The sequence below is a fragment of the Sceloporus occidentalis genome, unplaced genomic scaffold (assembly GCF_023333645.1).
Source record: "Sceloporus occidentalis isolate IW3139 unplaced genomic scaffold, rSceOcc1.0.p SCAF_1, whole genome shotgun sequence".
Lineage (NCBI taxonomy): Eukaryota > Metazoa > Chordata > Lepidosauria > Squamata > Phrynosomatidae > Sceloporus > Sceloporus occidentalis.
The window spans coordinates 154,020,811-154,040,369 of record NW_028316981.1 but is presented as its reverse complement, the minus strand read 5'-3'; the positions used below and the strand labels follow the sequence as shown (position 1 = coordinate 154,040,369).

The 19,559-nt window shown below is 43.1% G+C and overlaps 1 protein-coding gene across 1 annotated transcript; it reads right to left on the bottom strand.

Moving 5' to 3' along the window:
- Positions 1 to 9,827: 9,827 nt before the first annotated feature.
- CUNH17orf67 (chromosome unknown C17orf67 homolog) lies at positions 9,828 to 18,458 on the bottom strand. The gene is made up of 4 exons (XM_089478266.1): positions 18,303 to 18,458; positions 17,091 to 17,191; positions 12,187 to 12,330; positions 9,828 to 12,042 (listed from the first exon to the last, which is right to left on the bottom strand). Exons 1-3 carry the CDS (start codon positions 18,349 to 18,351, stop codon positions 12,214 to 12,216), a joined length of 267 nt encoding a protein of 88 aa, XP_089334392.1. The 5' UTR covers positions 18,352 to 18,458; the 3' UTR covers positions 9,828 to 12,042; positions 12,187 to 12,213.
- Positions 18,459 to 19,559: the final 1,101 nt, after the last annotated feature.

Sequence of the window (19,559 nt, the reverse complement as noted above, 5' to 3'; positions counted from 1 at the left end):
TGCTCCATATCTGTCATGAGTAGAGAATAAGTCTTATTTGTTTAAATATATAAAAGAATACATATTATTTGATGTATGGGAAAGCAATAAAGAATCATGGAAAGATAAATAGGAAATTGCAATTAATAAAGTAGAAGGTAAAATGAGGTATGAAGAAGTAAAATATATAATTAATGATATTTTCCACATCTTCAATAATCATTATTAACTTGATTGTAATGTATTTCCCTCAAATGCTGATTTTGGGAGGGGGGGAGAGAGGAGAAAAGCATGTTATGAAATGTGGATTGTATAATTTGCATTATGTACTGTGTAATAAAAAGATAGATAGATAGATAGATAGATAGATAGATAGATAGATAGATAGATAGAAGCAAACATGAGCTAGAGAATCCCCATCCCTACTTCCATCTATTTAACAGCGGAACATGCTGCCTCAGAGTGTGGTGGAGTCTCCTTCTTTTGAGGTTTTTAAACAGAGGCTGGTTAGCCATCTGTCGGGAGTACTTTGATTGTCTCATATGCACTGCAGGGTGTTGAATTGGGTGGCCCTTGTGGTCTCTTCTATGATTCTAATGTAAAATACTTAGTATTACAGATAATTCTATCTTGTTCTTGGCTGGTGTACTTTAGGGCAGTGTGCCTAGGAAAGTTTTTCTAAATATTTATGTAAGAGGCAGCCCTATATACTGTCTAGACTACAAGATTTGGCAACATTCTAATGCATGTAATGTCTAGAATCTTCCAAACAGAGTTAGACCACTATCCATCATATTCAGTATCATCTGAATTTTGCAGATAATTTTCAAGGGCAAGCCCCATAGAATACAATGGAATAATCCAAAACACAAGATTTCTAGGATCACTGAAGGCAGATTATCTCTGTCCAGATAATGTCATAGCTGGTACATGAACCTAAGGTGGCAAATGTGTTCTGAGCATCAAAGACCACTCCAACCTCTAATAATGATGAATCAATGAGGATCCCGCAAATGGCAAATGTGATCCTCATGTAAAAGTATAACTCCTTCCAGAACATGTTCAGCATCATGCTTCTGGACAAGTGAATCACTCACTAATAGTACAGTGGGCCCTTGGTATCTACTGCAGTTTGGTTCCAGGACTCTCCATGGATACCAAAATACATAGATGCTCAAGTCTCATTATATACAAGGCTGTTGTAAAATAGTGTCCCTTATTTTAAAAATGGCTAAATTAAGGATTTTTGAAAAATATATATTTCAACAACAAGGGTGTTACGGTGGGAGTCTCCTACAGACCCCCAAGTCAGACTGAGGAATTGGATGATATCTTTCTAGAACAGATGACCACACAGTCAGAAAAGAGAGATGTAGTAGTGATGGGTGACTTCAACTATCCTGATATTTGCTGGAAGTCAAACTCAGCAAAATCCTCAAGGCCTAGCAAATTCCTCACTTGCCTGGAAGACAATTTCATGGTCCAAAAGGTGGAAGAGGCAACAAGGGGGTCAGCTATTTTAGATCTGATCCTAACCAACAAGGATGACTTGGCTAATGGGGTGCAGGTAGTGGGATCATTAGGTGGAAGTGACCATGTTCTCCTGGAGTTTGTAATACAGTGGAAAGGAGAAGCCAGGCAGAGTCAGACACGCATCCTAGACTTTAGGAGAGCGGATTTCAGTAAACTTAGAGAAGTATTGAGGGCGATTCCATGGTCAGAAATACTAAAAGATAAAGGAGTTCAGGACGGATGGGACTTTCTCAAAAGGGAGATACTGAAGGCACAATTTCAAACAGTTCCAGTGAGAAAGAAAAACGGGAGGTGTCTCAAGAAACCAGGATGGATGACTAAGGAACTTTCAACCGAGTTAAGTTTGAAACGGAACATGTATAAGAAATGGAAAAAGGGGGAAATCACGAGAAAGGAATTCAAAGAAATAGCAGGCATGTGTAGGGGTAAAGTCAGAAAAGCTAAAGCGCAGAATGAACTCAGGCTTGCTAGAGAGGTTAAGAACAATAAAAAGGGCTTTTTTGGATATGTCCGCAGCAAGAGGAAGAAGAAGGAAACGGTAGGGCCACTGCGTGGAGAAGATGGCAAAATGCTAACAGGAGATAGAGAAAAGGCAGAATTACTCAACACCTTCTTTGCCTCAGTCTTCTCAGAAAAGGCAAAGGGTGCTCAACCTGAGGATAATGGAGCAGAGGACAGAATAGGGGAATTTCAGCACAGAATAAGTAAAGAGATAGTAGAGGAACACCTTGTTAATCTAAATGAATTTAAGTCTCTGGGACCAGATGAACTCCATCCAAGGGTATTAAAAGAACTGGCAAAAATAATATCGGAGCCATTGGCAATCATATTTGAAAACTCCTGGAGAACAGGAGAGATCCCAGCAGACTGGCGGAGGGCAAACGTTGTCCCCATCTTCAAAAAGGGGAAAAAAGAGGATCCCAACAATTATCGTCCAGTTAGTCTGACATCAGTTCTAGGAAAGATTCTGGAGCAGATCATTAAACAGAGAGTCTGTGAACATCTAGAAGGCAATGCCATAATCACAAAAAGTCAACATGGGTTTCAGAGAAACAAGTCATGCCAGACAAATCTAATCTCTTTCTTTGATAAAATTACCAGCTTGGTAGATGAAGGGAATGCTGTGGATATAGTATATCTTGATTTCAGTAAGGCCTTTGACAAGGTTTCCCATGACATTCTTGCAAACAAGCTTGTAAAATGTGGGCTAGACAAAGGAACTGTTAAATGGATCTGTAATTGGTTGACCGGCCGAACCCAAAGGGTGCTCAACAATGGCTCCTTTTCATCCTGGAGAGAAGTGACCAGTGGGGTCCCACAGGGCTCTGTCCTGGGCCCAGTGCTATTCAACATCTTTATCAATGACCTGGATGACAGAATTGGGAGCATACTTATCAAATTTGCAGATGACACCAAATTAGGGGGAATAGCTAATACCCCAGAGGACAGGATCAAGATTCAAAATGACCTGAATAGACTAGAAAGCTGGGCCAAAGCTAACAAAATGAAATTCAACACAGAGAAATGTAAGGTATTGCACTTAGGGCGGAAAAATAAAATGCACAGATATAGGATGGGTGACACCTGGCTGAATGAAACTACGTGTGAAAGGGATCTAGGAGTCCAAGTAGACCACAAGTTGAACATGAGTGAACAGTGTGATGCGGCAGCTAAAAAGGCCAATGCAATTTTAGGCTGCATCAATAGAAGTATAGTGTCTAGACCAAGAGAAGTAATAGTGCCACTGTATTCTGCTTTGGTCAGGCCCCACCTAGAATATTGTGTCCAGTTCTGGGCGCCACAATTCAAAAAGGACATTGAGAAACTGGAGCGTGTCCAAAGGAGGGTGACAAAAATGGTGAAGGGTCTGTAAACCATGCCCTATGAGGAACGACTTAGGGAGCTGGGGATGTTTAGCCTGGAGAAAAGAAGGTTAAGAGGTGATATGATAGCCCTGTTTAAATATTTGAAAGGATGTCACATTGAGGAGGGAGCAAGCTTGTTTTCTGCTGCTCCAGAGAACAGGACCCGGAACAATGGATGCAAGCTACAGGAAAAGAGATTCCACCTGAACATTAGGAGGAACTTCCTGACAGTAAGGGCTGTTCGACAGTGGAATGCACTTCCTCGGAAGGTGATAGAGTCTCCTTCCTTGGAGGTCTTTAAACAGAGGCTGGATGGCCATCTGTCAGGGATGCTTTGATTTGGATTTCCTGCATGGCAGGGGGTTGGACTGGATGGCCCTAGTGGTCTCTTCCAACTCTACGATTCTATGATTCTATGATTCTAAGGTGTGGTTGGTGGAATCCATGGATGCAAAATCTGTGGATAAGAAAGGCCGACTTGTACTTCAGTTTGTCTTTCACCCTCAAGCGGTCCATTGTTGATTTAGCCCTTCCACTGCCTCATCTGGATTTGATTAAAGGAGGAGGGAAACTGGGTATCATCTGCAGATGATACTGCCCTCCAAAGCCTGGATGACCTTACTCAGATGTTTCATGTAGACACTAAATACAAGGCTTGTCTACAGAAAGGAAAATGAGTCCTTATCCTCAAATCTTATGTGATAAGGCCACACAGTGTACCAAACTCACAATATACCATCTTAACCTGAAATTTTAAACACTCACTATTTTTTGCAGAATTTGCAGGGAACTCTGGTGTTTCTGTAATGCTGACAATAAATCCACCCTGAATTCGGGAGTGGGGGCAGGACAGATCGCTGCCTGGGAGCTAAAACCATTTGCCTCAGTGTCCAGGTCAGTTCTCAGCCCAGAACAGTTACAGAAAGATTTTTTCCTCCTCGAAACTGCTGTAGTCTGGTGCCTCGTTTCTAATAACAGAGCAAGCAACTGTGCACTAGCAGCAGTGGTTCTGAAGAGGGAAAAACCTTTCTATAACCATTCAGGGTTGGGAACTGGCCCAGACATTGAGGGAAATGGCAGTAGCTGCTAGGCAGCAACCTTTCTTGGCTCTGATGGAGGAAAGGCAGCAGCAGCAGATGAAAGCAACTTCCACGTGCAGGGACATGTGCAGACAACTACCCGATGATCCTGTAGAGAAATGGATAGTTGGATGGCTCCTGGATGGGTCCAGGCCAGAACAGGTTGCGGAGTCTATTTGGATTTTTGCCCCTAGTGTAAACATGTCCAAGAACAGGAGTAGGCTGAGGTTAAAGTAGGGAATTTCATGGGTTCCCCATGGGACCTCAGAGTAATGATGCCATGTTTTTGAGCAAAAACCCATTAACACAGGCAAGCAGTGTCACCACCAATGCCCACCATAGAGAGCTTCTTCAGAACTTTATGATGGCTGGTAGTATTGAAAGCTGCTGGGAGATCCAGAAGGATCAAAAAAGTTGCATTCTCCTATCTTTCTTGGCAAAGACAAACAGGGTAAACAACGCAATTCTACTACTAAAACCATGCCTAAACACCAGTTGGCATTGATCTAGAAAATCATTTTTATCCAAGAGACTAGAATTATCTTTTGGATAAAAATGATTCTCTAGATCAATGTCAATTGGTCAATGTCAGTTCAGCAACCCACTCAGGCATCTTGCCCCAGAAGTAGATCTTCTGAGGCCAAGATTGCTTTTTTTCAGAAGTGTAACAGCCTCCTTTAATGTAGTTGGGTCTCCACCCTTCCCAAATAGGTGTTTAGCTCCTCCTAGACTCAGTCAGTCCTCTCTGCTCGCCATAGTCAGCAAGGATACTGGTAGCTAACAAGAGTTGACCAAGCATCCTGTCCACATCCTGAGGCTCTTAGAAACTGAAAGTTACCTAGCATCAACAGACCCACTGACTGATTGCATTAATTATTTACAAATGGTGAAAGATGCAAGCAACTTTGCCCTTGACACATAATAATAATAATAATAATAATAATAATAATATAGTTTATTTGTATCCTGCTTTTCCAAAATTTGATCAAAGCGGCAAACAATTATGTATAAGAACATTCCAATAAAATCAATTAAAAACAGCATTAAAAACAGCATAATAATAGTAACAACAAAAGGGCCAGATAGAAGGGGAAATCGATATATACAGTCCGGGGTCATCAATGAAAAGGGGTAAGAGAAGATTTTTCACAGTGGGAAGGCTTGGGAGAAGAAATACGTCTTCAGATTCTTTTTAAAAAAGAGCTAAGGATGTGGTGGAGCGGAGCTCATCTGGGAGACTATTCCAAGATCTAGGGGCCACGATAGAGAATGCCCTCTGTGAGGTCCTCGCATAGCGTGTCACTGGGACCTCCAACATTTTCTTCCCTGTAGATCTGAGTGTGCGGGGCGGATTATATGGGGAGAGGCGGTCCTCCAAGTACCTGGGCCCAAGCCATTTAGGGCTTTATAGGTCATTACCAACACCTTGTATTGAGCCTGGAAGCGAATAGGCAGCCAATGAAGATCTTTCAAGATGGGTGTTATATGGTCAGACCTGGAACAACCAGCGACCACTCTCACTGCCATATTCTGCACTAACTGTAGCTTCCGGGTTTGGTACAAGGGTTGCCCCATGTAGAGTGCATTGCAGAAATCCAATCGAGAGGTTACCAGAGCATGTACTACAGTTTCAAGGTCTCTCCGGTCCAGGTAGGGACGCAGCTGGCGTATCAGCCGAAGCTGATAACAAGCGCTCCTGACCGTCGCATCCACCTGAGATGTTAGCTGGAGCGACGAGTCCAGGAGCACTCCCAAGCTGCGAACCGAGTCCTTCAAGGGGAGCGTGACCCCGTTCAGGACCGGGTGGCAAATCTCACCACCCAGACCTGGGCAACCTATCGCCAGTACTTCCGTTTTCTCTGGATTCACACTGAGTTTGTTTTCCCTCATCCAGCCCATTAACGACTCCAAGCAGGCATTTAGAGGAGAGATGCTATCCCTAGTTACTGTATCAGTCGGGGACACAGAGAAACATATTTGGGTGTCATCAGCGTACTGATAACACCGCGCCCCGTGTCTCCGGATGATCTCTCCCAGCAGTTTCATGTAAATGTTAAATAGCATGGGGGACAGAATTGCTCCTTGAGGGACGCCAGATGTAAGCACCCTCTTGTCGGAGCAAACGTCCCCCAGCTGCACCATCTGGAATCTACCCGAGAGGTAGGAACGGAACCACTGGAGCGCAGTGCCCCCGATACCTAACTCCCTCAGGCGATCCAGAAGGATACCATGGTCAATGGTATCGAAAGCCACATGTCAGAGTAACATACTGAAAAATCCTATGCATCTCTTGTTGGGTCCTGAGGGTTTTCTATTGCTATTGAACTTGAGCCATTTAGAAAACCATGTGCCTTTTCAAACAACTTTGTCCCACCATGGGTTTTCCAAAGATGTATTTTGCAAGCACACATCTCTTGAGAGATACATTTGCAGGAGCTATGAGCATGGGTTATTAATTGCTGAGTTGTGATGAGTGTTGAATTTCCTTTTTTAATGTCATTTTTAAAAAAATTATTTGTTCTGCACAGGAATTTGTACAATTTTTATTTATCTCTTTGATTCACATCTTTCCATTCTGTAGGAGTTGGAATTCAGTTGGTGACTAAACACTACTGTTGAGCAGAATCTGAACCAGTGGTATCCAAAGAAAGGTTGGGGTACTTGGGAGTCCCCACCAACTGTGCCAGCTGCTCTTTAAAAGCCAAGGAATTTGTATAACTCACAGAAGCTTACAAGAGGCTGGGTAACTTGAGGATCATTTCCACTTGTGTATACCAGTACTAACTGAAGAGAACTCCAAGTAGGGGTGGATTAAACAAGGATTCATTTAAAAATATGCAACAGTGCAACCAAACATACAGTAGAAATTTAGACAGACACAACATTCAGAGCTAACCAAAATGGAAGTATAGAAATTGGATAGTGGGGGTTTAGGGGTGCAAAAGAGTGATAATTACCTGTCCTGGAGAGGTGACCATGAAAAGCAGGATGTGACTCAGACTGCAGTCTCAGGGTGACACAGTTAATACGCAGAGGACAGACTGGGGGCCAACTGTATGCAAGGAAGCTAGGTTTAAGACTGACGTTTATATCTGAGATCCTAGCCTCAAGGGGTGCTAGGTACTATATTTCAAGCTCTGATGCCTTTCTTATGGAATGGACAATGAAATTCTGGACTGATTTATGGTTTGAACTTTAGAGTTATGAAAACAATTATTGAATTTAGGACAACCCCAGGATAGATGGATAGGAAAGTTGGCTGGAAACATGGCAGGAGGTCAGTAGAGGATGTTGGCTTACTCCCCTTGGTGCAATGAGACCTCCTTTGTTTCATTGTGCAAGAGGATATGCAGAGAGCCTGAGGGAGGGAGGAGTGACAGCACACCCATTCAGTCTTTGCCTTTGCATTACCTTCCACATGTCTTTGGACCTCCATGTCCTTCCCATGGGATATTCACCTGAATTCCAAAGGCCACTGTGACCCGTTAAGAACAAGCCTGGCCCAAAACATGAAAATATGGAGACTCCAAATATAACAAAGGGTATGCAGAGTGTACTAGCACCGAGTAAGACTATTTGTTCACCTACCCCAGGAGTAGGCAACCTTTTTGAGCCGGGGGCCAGGTTGCTGTCCCTCAGACAACGGGGGGGGGGGGGGGGGCGAAGCCGGAGGGTGGAGCTTCCACCCTCCGGGGGCGGAGCCGCATGCAGGGGGTGGAGCTTCCACCCTCCGGGGGCGGAGCTGCATGCCAGAGGCGGAGCTTCCACCCTCCGGGGGCCAGGCCTCCTCCTCTTTGCCGGCCCCTGACGGGGCCCCAGGCCCTGTCAGAGGCCGGGAAAGAGCCGGTGGAGGCCGCCAGCACTCGAGGCCTCCCCCTCTTTGCTGGCCCCATCAGAGGCTGGCAAAAAAGCTGGCAGGGGCCACCAGTGCTGGAGGCCTCCCCCTCTTTGCTGGCCCCTGACGGGGCCCCAGGCCCCGTCAGAGGCCAGCAAAAAAGCCGGAGGGGACCGCCAGTGCTGGAGGCCTCCTCCTGTTTGCCGGCCCTTTTGCCGTTGCTGGAGTCCTCCAAGAGGGCTCCAGCGGCGGCAACGGGCCTCTTGGAGGGCCCCAGCGACGGCATTGGGCCTCCCAGAGGCCCACTGCCAACGTCGGAGCCCTCCTGGAGGGCCACAGCGACGGCAACTGGCCTCCCAGAGGCCCGCTGCCGCCGCTGGAGCCCTCCTGCAGGGCCACAGCGACGACAACGGGCCTCCCAGAGGCCCGCTGCTGCCATCGGAGCCCTGTTCGAGGGCTCTGGCGGCCGCAGTGGGCCTCCTGGAGGCCGAAGTCTCACGCGACCTTTTCTGTGGTCGCGCGAGACTTCGCCTCTGGGCGCCACCATTTTTTCACCCAAAATGGCGGCAAAGTCTCGTGCAACCTTGGGGAAGGTCACTTGAGACTTCGCTGCCATTTTGGGTGAAAAAATGGCGGCGCCCAGAGTGGCGAAAAGCCGCAATCAGCGGTGGTAGTGGTGGCGGCGGCAGCAGCCAGGGGCTAGACCAAAGGCATCCACGGGCGGCATGCGGCCCGTGGGCCAGAGGTTGCCGACCCCTGACCTACCCTGTCAATTTGCTTGCTCTGACTTGCAAACTGGTGTCTGGGGTTTCTGTCAGATTATCTCTCTGATCTTTTTAACTTGGATATGCCAGGGACTGGGTTTGGGACTTCCTGTCTGCAAGATATGTGTTTCATTCATTGAGTGATGACTTCTTGACATAAAAAGCATGGTGTTATGATTACTTTTCTCTTAAAAGTGAAAGAGGAAGCCTAGTCAAATGGCAGCTTCTAGGTGTGAACAATTTTAAATGTCTCACTCTCTGGAATGCTAGAAGTTAGAGGACTGAAGGCAATTTTCATCTGGACAGCAGCATTCTCATTTGAAGTGGCTATGTTTTGTTCCTCCTACCACCACAGCCACATCCCTGGGCCATTGGCAGGATTTCCTGTGTAAAGTAAAACTTGGAATGAATACAAAAATAGAGAAAAGTTTTTGAGAAATGTATCTCTTCTGAGTGAGGTAAGTCCTACCAAACCATTGCATTTTTGTCTAGTTCAGTGCAATCTGTGTTTTATATGTGATCTGATAAAATATGGGTTGATTTTTTAGGAGAATGCAGGGGTTCAGGAGGGCTTTGGGAGGCTGGCAGGGAGCTGAGAGTCCACATAAAAGCACTTGAAAGTTGCATGTGCTGTGTGGTCCACAGTTTTGGCCATCCTCTGACAAATCAATTCCCCAGTTGGATTGTTGCAGGGGGGAAAATTGGGCTGGAGGAATTATTCTGATAGTAACTACTAAAATTACATTTATAAATGAATCTGTCATCATAAAGAAGTTCTTCATCAACACTCACATTGTCTGAGCCACTGAAGAAACAACAGACAAAAGCTTTGTTTCAAACATGTATTATATAAGGCAATTAACAAAAAGTGAATTTTGAGTAAACAGTTGCATTTAATTACAAAGTAATTAGTAAAACTGCAGAAATACTGTTATTTGGCTAGTCTTTTGGAGCAGCCTTGGTGTTTGTTCCATACGTATTCTTTGGTGAAAGATTCCCTTCTGTTTCTCAAATGTAAGGAAGTCTTATGGGCCCCTTTTTTGCTAAAGCTTTCCCAGATTTTTGATAAGCTTTCTGTGCCATACATATATACCCACATTCCTGACAATGTTTGTTGTTGTGCTCCAAAAGAGAATAAAATTCCAAGAGCGTGATTTAGCCAAAGGAGAATAGTGCAGTCTATTTCTAATAGTGCAGATCCATGTATTTATACAGACATAAGTGCAACTTACTTTCAGATGGAATTACAAGCTGTCTCCTTGTTTCACATAAGCAAGTTAAGCATATGTTTAATTCTTCCTTAAAATGTCTCCCACTGAAACGTGCTTACAACATAGGGCAAAACTAAAGGGAAAAAAACCCCATAACTTCCCAGCAGAGCTAGCCAATGTGTCTCTTTTTCTTCTTCCTCTAGACCTAGAGTTATCACGGGGGGGGGGGGGGGGGCAATCTAGATCAGGAAGATAGAATGGGGAAGGGATGTGAATTGCTAACATGCTAACTAAATCAGCCTCCCATCCCACAAACAATTTACATCACCCCAAAGTGATCCATTAAGACAAATAACACTGCTGTAAATTGCAGTTCTGTGTCAAACTCACTTTTGCCTGTAATATTTGCTCCCTTTCATTTCTCTGCTCCTTTTGTAACTGGCTTCCACAGTCATGGTAAACCACAAAACCACAGTTTAAGCTATAACTTTGCGGTTTGTTTAGGAGTATGTTTTATTAAACTAGGTAGGATTCACTTCTAAATACACCAGGCAACAGATCATACAGGCAGATTTTTTTCATGGGTAGGATCAAAAGTCAGGTGGTAAATGAGCTAGCATGTTGTTGTGGTTTGAATGTTGGTCTAGGACACTGGGATACCAGAGTTTGCATCCTGCATGGCCATGGAAACCCATTGAGTGACCTTGGACAAGTCACATTCTCTCAGGTTCAGACGAAGGCAAGGGCAAACCCACTCTGAATAAATTATCCCAAGAAAACCTTGTGATAGGTTCACATTAGGGTCACCATAAGCTGGAAATGACTTGAAAGCACACACCAATAACAAAAGGGGTCATGGCCCAATCCTATGTTATTCTTTTCTATGCCTGATTCCTCAGATTGAAGTCCTGCTGAATTCAATTAAGTTTATTCCTATGTGAACATGCATAGGTTTGCAATCTAATAGACTGACAAAGGGTGGCGTGGGTGCTTCAGGTCCGCACACCACATGCCCTGATTCCGCCCCCAAGCTGGCATCACACCACCCACCCAAACAGATGGTAGGCAGCATTGAGACATTCCTGCAGTGCAGCGTTTAGAGGCCACACATCACAGAAACGTGGAAGAGCCGCCGGTGTTTTGAAAGGGGCAGCTTTTTTTCATCCCAAAAGGGAGCGGCATTTTGTGGCGTGTAGTTGCCACAGCCTTGATCTTGCTCTCAAAGGGGCAGCCAGAAGCTGCTCCTTCACAGCAGTCTGCTTCAACCCTTAGTGAATTGGGCTGAGTGCAGAACATCTATATTTGTGGTTATTACAAGCTCCACCTATATCACTCTAGTTTTTAATCTTCAACACATCTGTTGACTTGCCCACACCTCTAAGGACAATGATCTACTTTTTAACATAATGGTAAAATTGCTAGAAATTTATAACAAATCTACCACTTTTAAACCCTAGTTTCATGATTTACAGAATAATGTACAGCATTATGTGACTACTCAGAAGCATGCCCTATTGCTCTTGGATAGGTGTATATAGCATTGCTGCCTAAGGCCAAGCCAATATTTGAAATGCATGCTTATGCAATTTAATAAACAAAATTAAGCTCTAACATAGTTTTTTAAAAGTGTAGCTGGACTGCAGGGCAGTATCAAAATTCTTATGACTTCTGATGCTCTGTTTACATTGAAAATGATATATGAGATCTGTAATATTTCATTTACTGTAGACTGTTTTCTTCCTTGCTTTTTTATTTCTCCATGTCAGGAAGGATTATCTGGGAAGAGGTATGGAAAGATGTTTATATTGTACATTTATGAAAACACCACTGCATTGTAAAAGTAACAATATTCAACTTTTCATTAGATCATTAATATTGCTCTGAAAGAAACAATGAGGAACAAATCAGATGGATGCTTACTGTCACTGGGGGAAACAACATAAGCATTTACACTGGATGAACTAAATTCCTGTTGCAATGTGGGTAGCAATGTGGATTCAGCCAGTGCTCAAGGAACTGTTCTTCAGATCTCTGTTCCAACTGCTGAAGGTAAAGCAAGTATTCCTGTGGAAAGGAAACATTATTTAAGAAAACACCGTGGTGACACTGCCTTCCTCCAGTCCTTCCATTAAATTATTTACAAGATTGTCCTACTAAATTTACATGCTAACAGTGAACTCATTCTACAAGTAGGGATCCTTAAGTAGATAATGGCACCAGCCATACCAGATCTGTATGCTCTCCAACTATACCAGTTCAACAGAGACAGTCCTGATTAACCCACTGTTGCCCTACTTAAAATGTGCCAGCTTCCCTCTCTTCCTCTCAGTTTCCTCCTTTATTATTATTTTCAATTACTGCTAAATGAGTTCAAAGTGTAAAAGGGTTTGCATTCAGTCAGCAGAGGGGTGTTACCCAATGAAAGATGGGAGAACTGGGGCTTCCCCACCAGCTATCAGTGTTACTTCAAATGTTGAGGAAATTAGCTTTGGAAGATTCTAGGTAACCTTTAGGACCATTTGCACCTGTATATACCTGTAATAACAGAAGAGAACTCCAGGTTTGGGTGAATTAAGAGAATTTTATTTAGAAAAATGCAGAGTGCATTCACACACACACACACACACAGAGAGAGAGAGAGAGAGAGAGAGAGAGAGAGAGGCAATTTCACACAGACATATCATTCAGAGCTAACTGAAATGGAAATATGGACATGGGGTAGCAGAATTTGAGAGGTTTTGGGGAGTTATTTGAGAGGTTTAGGGAGTTATATTTACCTATCTGAAGACATTTGCCCCACCATGCCTCTCATATCGCATACCAAATTGCTGCTGCACTGCTGTCTGACCATCGCCTGTCCCCCAGCCATGCTTCTCCTGGTGATTTTGGTGGTACAGAAGCTTTCCATACTACCAAAATTGGCCGGCAGAGCAAGGCTGTGGGGCAGGTGATGGTCGGGTGGCAGCATAGCAGCAATTTTGTGTGTGATATCACCTGTTCTTCCCTGTTCTGGCCCAATCCCATCCCCTGCATGGCTTGGGCAAAAACGGCCAAGAGATAATCTTAGTTAGTGGCTATGATAGATGAGCTACTTCAAGGAAAAAAGGATTCACATTAACTCAGAACGTGACACCACAAGTGTTGCACAGACTAGGAAAATATCCAGTGTTCCATCTGGTCAGGTTCCTGGGGATCAGTTTCAGGCTAATGAAGCATTTGAATCATTCCATCCTTGCTCATCTTGACTGATAAGATCAAGCAGAGATGAATTGATTAGGTGGGTCCATTGGGTGGTACATGGTGCTTCTGTTTGTCAGAGACAGGTGCCTGATGCATTGAAGAATATATGCAGTTGGCTCTCTGTTATCTACGGATTCTGTATCCAGAGATTCAACTATCCAGGGCTTGAAAATATATTATATATATATATATATATATATATATATATATAAATCCAAAAAGCAAACTGATTTTGCCATTATTATATAAGAGACACCATTTTACTATGCCACAGTATATAATAGGACTTGAGTATCCACAGATTTTGTTATCTAGGGAAGGTCTTGGAACTAAACCCCATCAGATTCCAAGCCCACTGTGATATGATATAATATAATATGATATGATATGATATGAAAAAGAGGAGGAGGCTGTAGTATGTCCTTTCTCAAGAAGACATTGCTGGATCCAAAGGCACTACTGAACTACTGCCCCATTGCTGATATCACCTTTTTGAGCAAGGTGGTGGCTGAGCAACATCAGATGTTCTTGGAAAAAATAGATTACCAACTCTTTAACTCTGTTTTTAGACCAGAATATAATGCCAAAACAGCATTAACTGACAATCTATTTCAGGGACAGGATTGGGGGGGGGGGGGGGTTGTTATCATGTTGAGCTTCCTTGATCTCTCAGCAACTTTTGATAGAATTCAAAGATATGGCCATATTAGTCTGTAGAATCAGTATGTAGAGAAATCTTGTAGCTCCTTTGAGACTAATTGAAAGGAAGAAAGAAGTTGGCAGCATGAGCTTTTGTAGACTATGGGCTGGACAGACAGGGGGAAAGGGATGGACAGAGGCCACCCCTTTATCCCCCACATTGTTGCCGTGGCAACCGCAGGTCGCAGCAACAATGTGCTCAGAAAGGAGCTGCAAAACGCGGCTCCTTTTTCTGCCGCTGCAAAGGCGCCTTTAGCACCCTGGTGATGTCCGTTGTGCGCCACCCCATTTTGACATGGCGCACAACGCATGTCATTGGCATGTGTGCCATCTGAAGGCACACGCACCAAAATGGCGCCAGGAGAGCGCAGTAGGGCTCAGGCATGTGGGAACGCTCCACTCTCCCGAGCTCTTAAATCAGCCTCAGGAATGCACTATTTGCCCATCTCTATCGGCCCATGTCTGCATCAGACAGCCCTGAAGGAACAGCTTGATGCTGCCCCATTGAATTCCAGGTTGGGGCCATGGCAACCGCACTTTTGACCTGGCAAAAAAACGGCTTTTCTGCCACCACGGCTTTGTGATGCTTCTGCAGCGTACAGCGTATAAATACCATGCTGTCAGAGTGCTGCAAAGCCCAAGCTGCCAGGAAGCCGCCGCAAAGGGGTTGTCTGTTTCACCCCTGAGTCTATGTAGTTTATCACACTACTTATCTCCCACTCTGCTCCCATCGCCCCAGCGTCATCGATCTGTGATGGGAGCCTCCTGGTGGATTAAATTGGATTAAATCATTATTAAAAACAGGCCCTTTCTCTAACAATTAGGAGAGCGCTTCCAATGACGAAAACGGAAGTGTTCCCCTTTAAAAGCGCCGTCCGCAATCCCACCAGGAGGCTTCCGTCGCAGATCAATGACGCTGGGGCAACGGGAGCAGAGCAGGAGGTAAGTAGTGTGATAAACTCCTATGAAAGCTTATGCTGCCAACCTCTTTCTTTTAGTTAGTCTCAAAGGTGCTACAAGATCACTCTGCATACAGCAACTTTTGATATTATCCTACTGGACTGGCTCCATAAGATATGAGTAGAAGGCACTGTGTTACAATGCTTTCACTCAACCTCAGGATTGGTTCTAAAGAGTGGCACTGGGGGATTCCTCTTCAGCTCCATGGCTATTGAGCCATGAAATGGAACATGGTTCCATCTTCTCCTTCATGCCATTTATTATTTGTATGTCACTATACAATGTCATATAGATATAATGGGTGCGGTCATTACGAGTTTTGGGCGAGGCTGCCATCAGTATGCTGATAACAATAAGTCCTATTTTCCTTGCTGTTACGGTTAGCAGAAGCTGTGGAAGTGTTGGGTCACATGCTTTAATGGCCTGGATGAGGGCCAATGAAGTCAAGCTGAAACCAATGACAGATGCTCTGTGGACTGGTGGTTCTCAAGTCTGGAAACTGGATACATCACCCATGAATGCGGTTACACTTGCCCTGAGGGAGCAGGTGCACAGGTAAGCAATACTCCTAGATAACTTCTCTATTAGATGGATTTTTTTGGGTCTTAATGCCTGTGACAAGCTTTGACTGGCCCACCAGACACTGCATTTCCTGGACAAGGCTAACCTTACCACAGTAGTTTATGTACTGGAAATTTCCCAATTAAATTACACAATACGTACCAGGTGGAGCTACCTCTGTACTGACGGTTGTGCAAAAAGCAGTAACTGGGTTGCTGGGTGGAATGTTTTATAGAAAGCATACAATACTAATTTTCAAGTAATTGCACTGACTGTCATTGCATTTCTGATTTGAATTCAGAGTGCTAGTGGTTGCGTTTAAGGACCTGAATCTCAGTGCATGAAGGACTCTGTCTCTATACAGTATATACACCTGAATTAAGTCTGCGGTGGAGGGCCTCCCTTGTGTCCCACCAGTAGGTGCAACATACTGTGGGGGAATGTGGAAGAGTGCCTTCTCTGCCGTGGTACCTCATTTCTGGAATGCCCTGCCTCTGGAGGTCTAATTGGCACCAATGCTATCTTCATTCCAGCACCAAGTAAAAACACAACTTTTTTTTTAATTAATGCTTTTGAGTGTCTAATAATTTTATCCAATTTGTACATGTACAGTTTTCACATTTTTAACTTGTTGTATTGTTTAATATATTTTGTTTTGGTGAGCCTTCAAGTAGTTCCCCATGTACGGTGACTCCAAGGCAAACCTACATCATACTAACTTATAAACTATCTATGGGGTGATAGTTCTCAAACTATTTATTTAATACACTAATCCTTTGTTGTTTTAATTTTTTAAAATGATTTCATTGTATGACAATATGAGATTTCTTGATATAGGCTGGCAGAGATATAAACATTTTAATAATAAAGTCACAATATTTTTTAAAAAAAATAAATAAATAGAGGATTTATTTTATGCAGCTTTCATTCAGTTTTTATATTAATATACATGTTCAGTAAAAAAAAACAAAGAAACACCACTTCCTGAAGATGAATTGCTACTTTCTTATGATGCAGTCCTACAGATGCCTACTCAGAAGTAAGCCTTACAGAGTTCAGTGTGGTCTACTCCCTGATAGGTAGGTGCAGGATTGTATAGTCTAAACTAAAACTTGAGCCCATCAATTAGAATGGAGAAGTAAGGCATGATTCCCACATTTGGAGAAAGGTTTGGAAAGGGCACATAGGATACAGAGATACTTTCAATCGAGGCATCATAGAAATGATCCTCATGAATTCATTTTGACAAAACAATGTAATTTTTTACTAATTTTAAAGATTGCTTAGAACTTCCTATTAAGAGCCAATTAAAAAAGTGGGCCAGCACAAATAATTATGTGACTTAAATGAAATTTTAAAATCACCCGCATTGGTTCATCAGGGAAACCAGGTTTTCTTGGTCTGTCTTCACGACGGGTTCTCAAAAGCTGCTTGGCTTCTTTTTCTGGTAATATTGGTGAGGCATCTTAAAAAATACATTAAATTGACAAGGATAGTTAGGCTTTCAGGTATAGGATATAATGTTTGGAAGACATTTGTGCATATCTATGTATACATGCTCTGTGCGCATGTGTGTATTACAATACACAAAGTGTTCTTTCATTACACCATCCTCTCAAGAGGATATTGCATTCCAAGAGGCACAGATGCAATCTGAAACCATTTTAATAATAAACTAGAGCTTGCTTATAAATTCGACAAATTAAAGTCTACAAAACAAACATAGAACACACCTCTTTGCAAAATGAGTCAAATATAACAGCACCATCTAATTTGTGATCAGCTTCACTCCATTTTCACTGGGCACACAGCCCATTCCAATCCCTTTACCCCAATACATGCCACATTGGAAGGAATTAAAGGAATGTTTTTGCATAGATTTCAACTATTTTAGTTAGGACTGCTTGGCAAGATAAAAGACCTTTGTCATCATTATTATTAGCATTTGTATTGCTTTTTGCTTTGATAGTATTATCAAGCCAAAAAAATAAAAAATACATGGCAGCTGTAAAAAAAATTAAATCCAGTTCACATTCTATAAATGGATCCTATACAGCCTTACACAGAAGTAAGTCCATTGGATTCAAAGGCAGTCCCTCTCATGGACTCCAGAGAAGACATAGGACTGAAAGAACACACTATGATTGTACAAGGTAGGCTACCTTTGTACTCAAAGGTAGGCTCCACTGTACTGTATTCAGTAGGGAGCAGTTCTAGAAAGTGGAGGTTAGACTAGTAGTCACTATGTTGCTAATTGGTTTCTGCTGTTCATGATGTGCTGGATTTCTTTCAAGCCAGAAACGTTTCGGAATTCAGTAGGGCTTACTCCCAAGTAAGCATGCAAGACACTGAACCACTATTGCTCACTGTGGACTAGCTCCTACAGTAGCACTATGCTTACCCTCTGAAAAACTGTCATGGAAATCTGGGAGTATGTTACATTACACTGTCAATGTTCAATCAAACTATGGAGGGATTTAAATACAATATTACAGACTGGTGCCTGTAAGTACTTCAGATAGGCGAGTGCACATCCCCCAACCTAACCCTATACCCCAGCTAACAATAACACCTACCTATGAAAAAGATTAGAAGGGTCAAAATTAGAACAAAAGCTGTCTTCATTTTGATTCCGCTGTCTCTTGGTCTGCTCCTCCAAAGTGAATTACCCTGACCAAGGTATTAGCCTATTTGAGAAGCGGCTACGTCAGTCACAGATGTTTGTTTATTTTTCGACTACTATGACTTTAGAGTATGATTTTGAGGACATCTGGTCCTGGGTTTTGAATATGGCTATTGTAGGCTTCAACATTCTTTCAATGCTAATCTATTCCTTGGAAAAGGAAACAGAAAGGCCTTCTTTGCAGCATTACACTTCAACCATTTTTTAAAGGGAGCAAAGCTCAAAAAAGACAGACGTAAACAAGCCAAAGGATGCCAGAAAGGTGCAAAGCACTGCCTGTACTGCCTGAAATTATGTGTGTACATACTTAGTTCAAAGGCAGCTTAAGCAATACAAACATGTGCAACAGAATCATAATGAGCCATTGATCCCAGCGAACAGATGGATTCCAAAACAGCATGGGCTCTATAATCTCTGTCTCTTTCTAGAAAAAATAGCTTAACCACACCATTTTGACTTTCACCACCTTCTTGTGCTGTGAAAATTAATATAAGCTGCATTAATTTTCACAGACTTTCCAGTACAGAAGATCCAGGATTTACTACATAAACAGTAGCTGTTGACAACTGTTCCATTCTTCAGTCTACACTCATCCCTCCATATTTGCGGTTTTGATATTTGCAAATTTCATTATTCACAGGTTTGATTAATATGTTCTCTCTAGGAATATCTAAATCCTCCAGTGCAACTCTGTGGTCCACTTTAACTGAAAGTTGCACTGAAAGACCTAGAGATTCCTAGAGAGAATACGCTACTAGGCATTTGTAGCTCCTCTAGTGCAGTTCTATGGCCAGTGTCTGTTGGACGTTGACCACAGAGTTGCACTGGAGGACCTAGAGATTCCTAGAGAGGTGTCCTCTCAGGTAAAAACATGGTGTTTTGTTATTTGTGGTTTGTCCATATTCACGGGGCTCTTGTGCTCCTAACTCTAGTGAATATGGAGGGACAAGTGGAGTTCCTTTTAGTAAAGTTGCAAGCTGCCTCCAGATGAGGCATTTAGTGTGCAGTCCCCATGCCCCCTCCCCAAATTTTTTTTAAAAAATTACTTCATGCAAGTCCACATCTGAAGTTACTTCTTGCAACTTGTATGGTCAGAATCTCCCAATCACTGACCATATGGGCTTCTGACCATCAGATAAATTCTCATCTA

Bases quoted from the DNA above. Each gene is read 5' to 3' on its own strand.
- CUNH17orf67 (XM_089478266.1), bottom strand. From the start codon at position 18,351: ATGAAGACAGCTTTTGTTCTAATTTTGACCCTTCTAATCTTTTTCATA. The intron at 17,192-18,302 runs GTAGGTGTTATT...GTATTTTTTAAG, and splicing joins CCTTCTAATCTTTTTCATAG to ATGCCTCACCAATATTACCA. The intron at 12,331-17,090 runs GTGATTTTAAAA...TCCTTTCCACAG, and splicing joins TCCCTGATGAACCAATGCGG to GAATACTTGCTTTACCTTCA.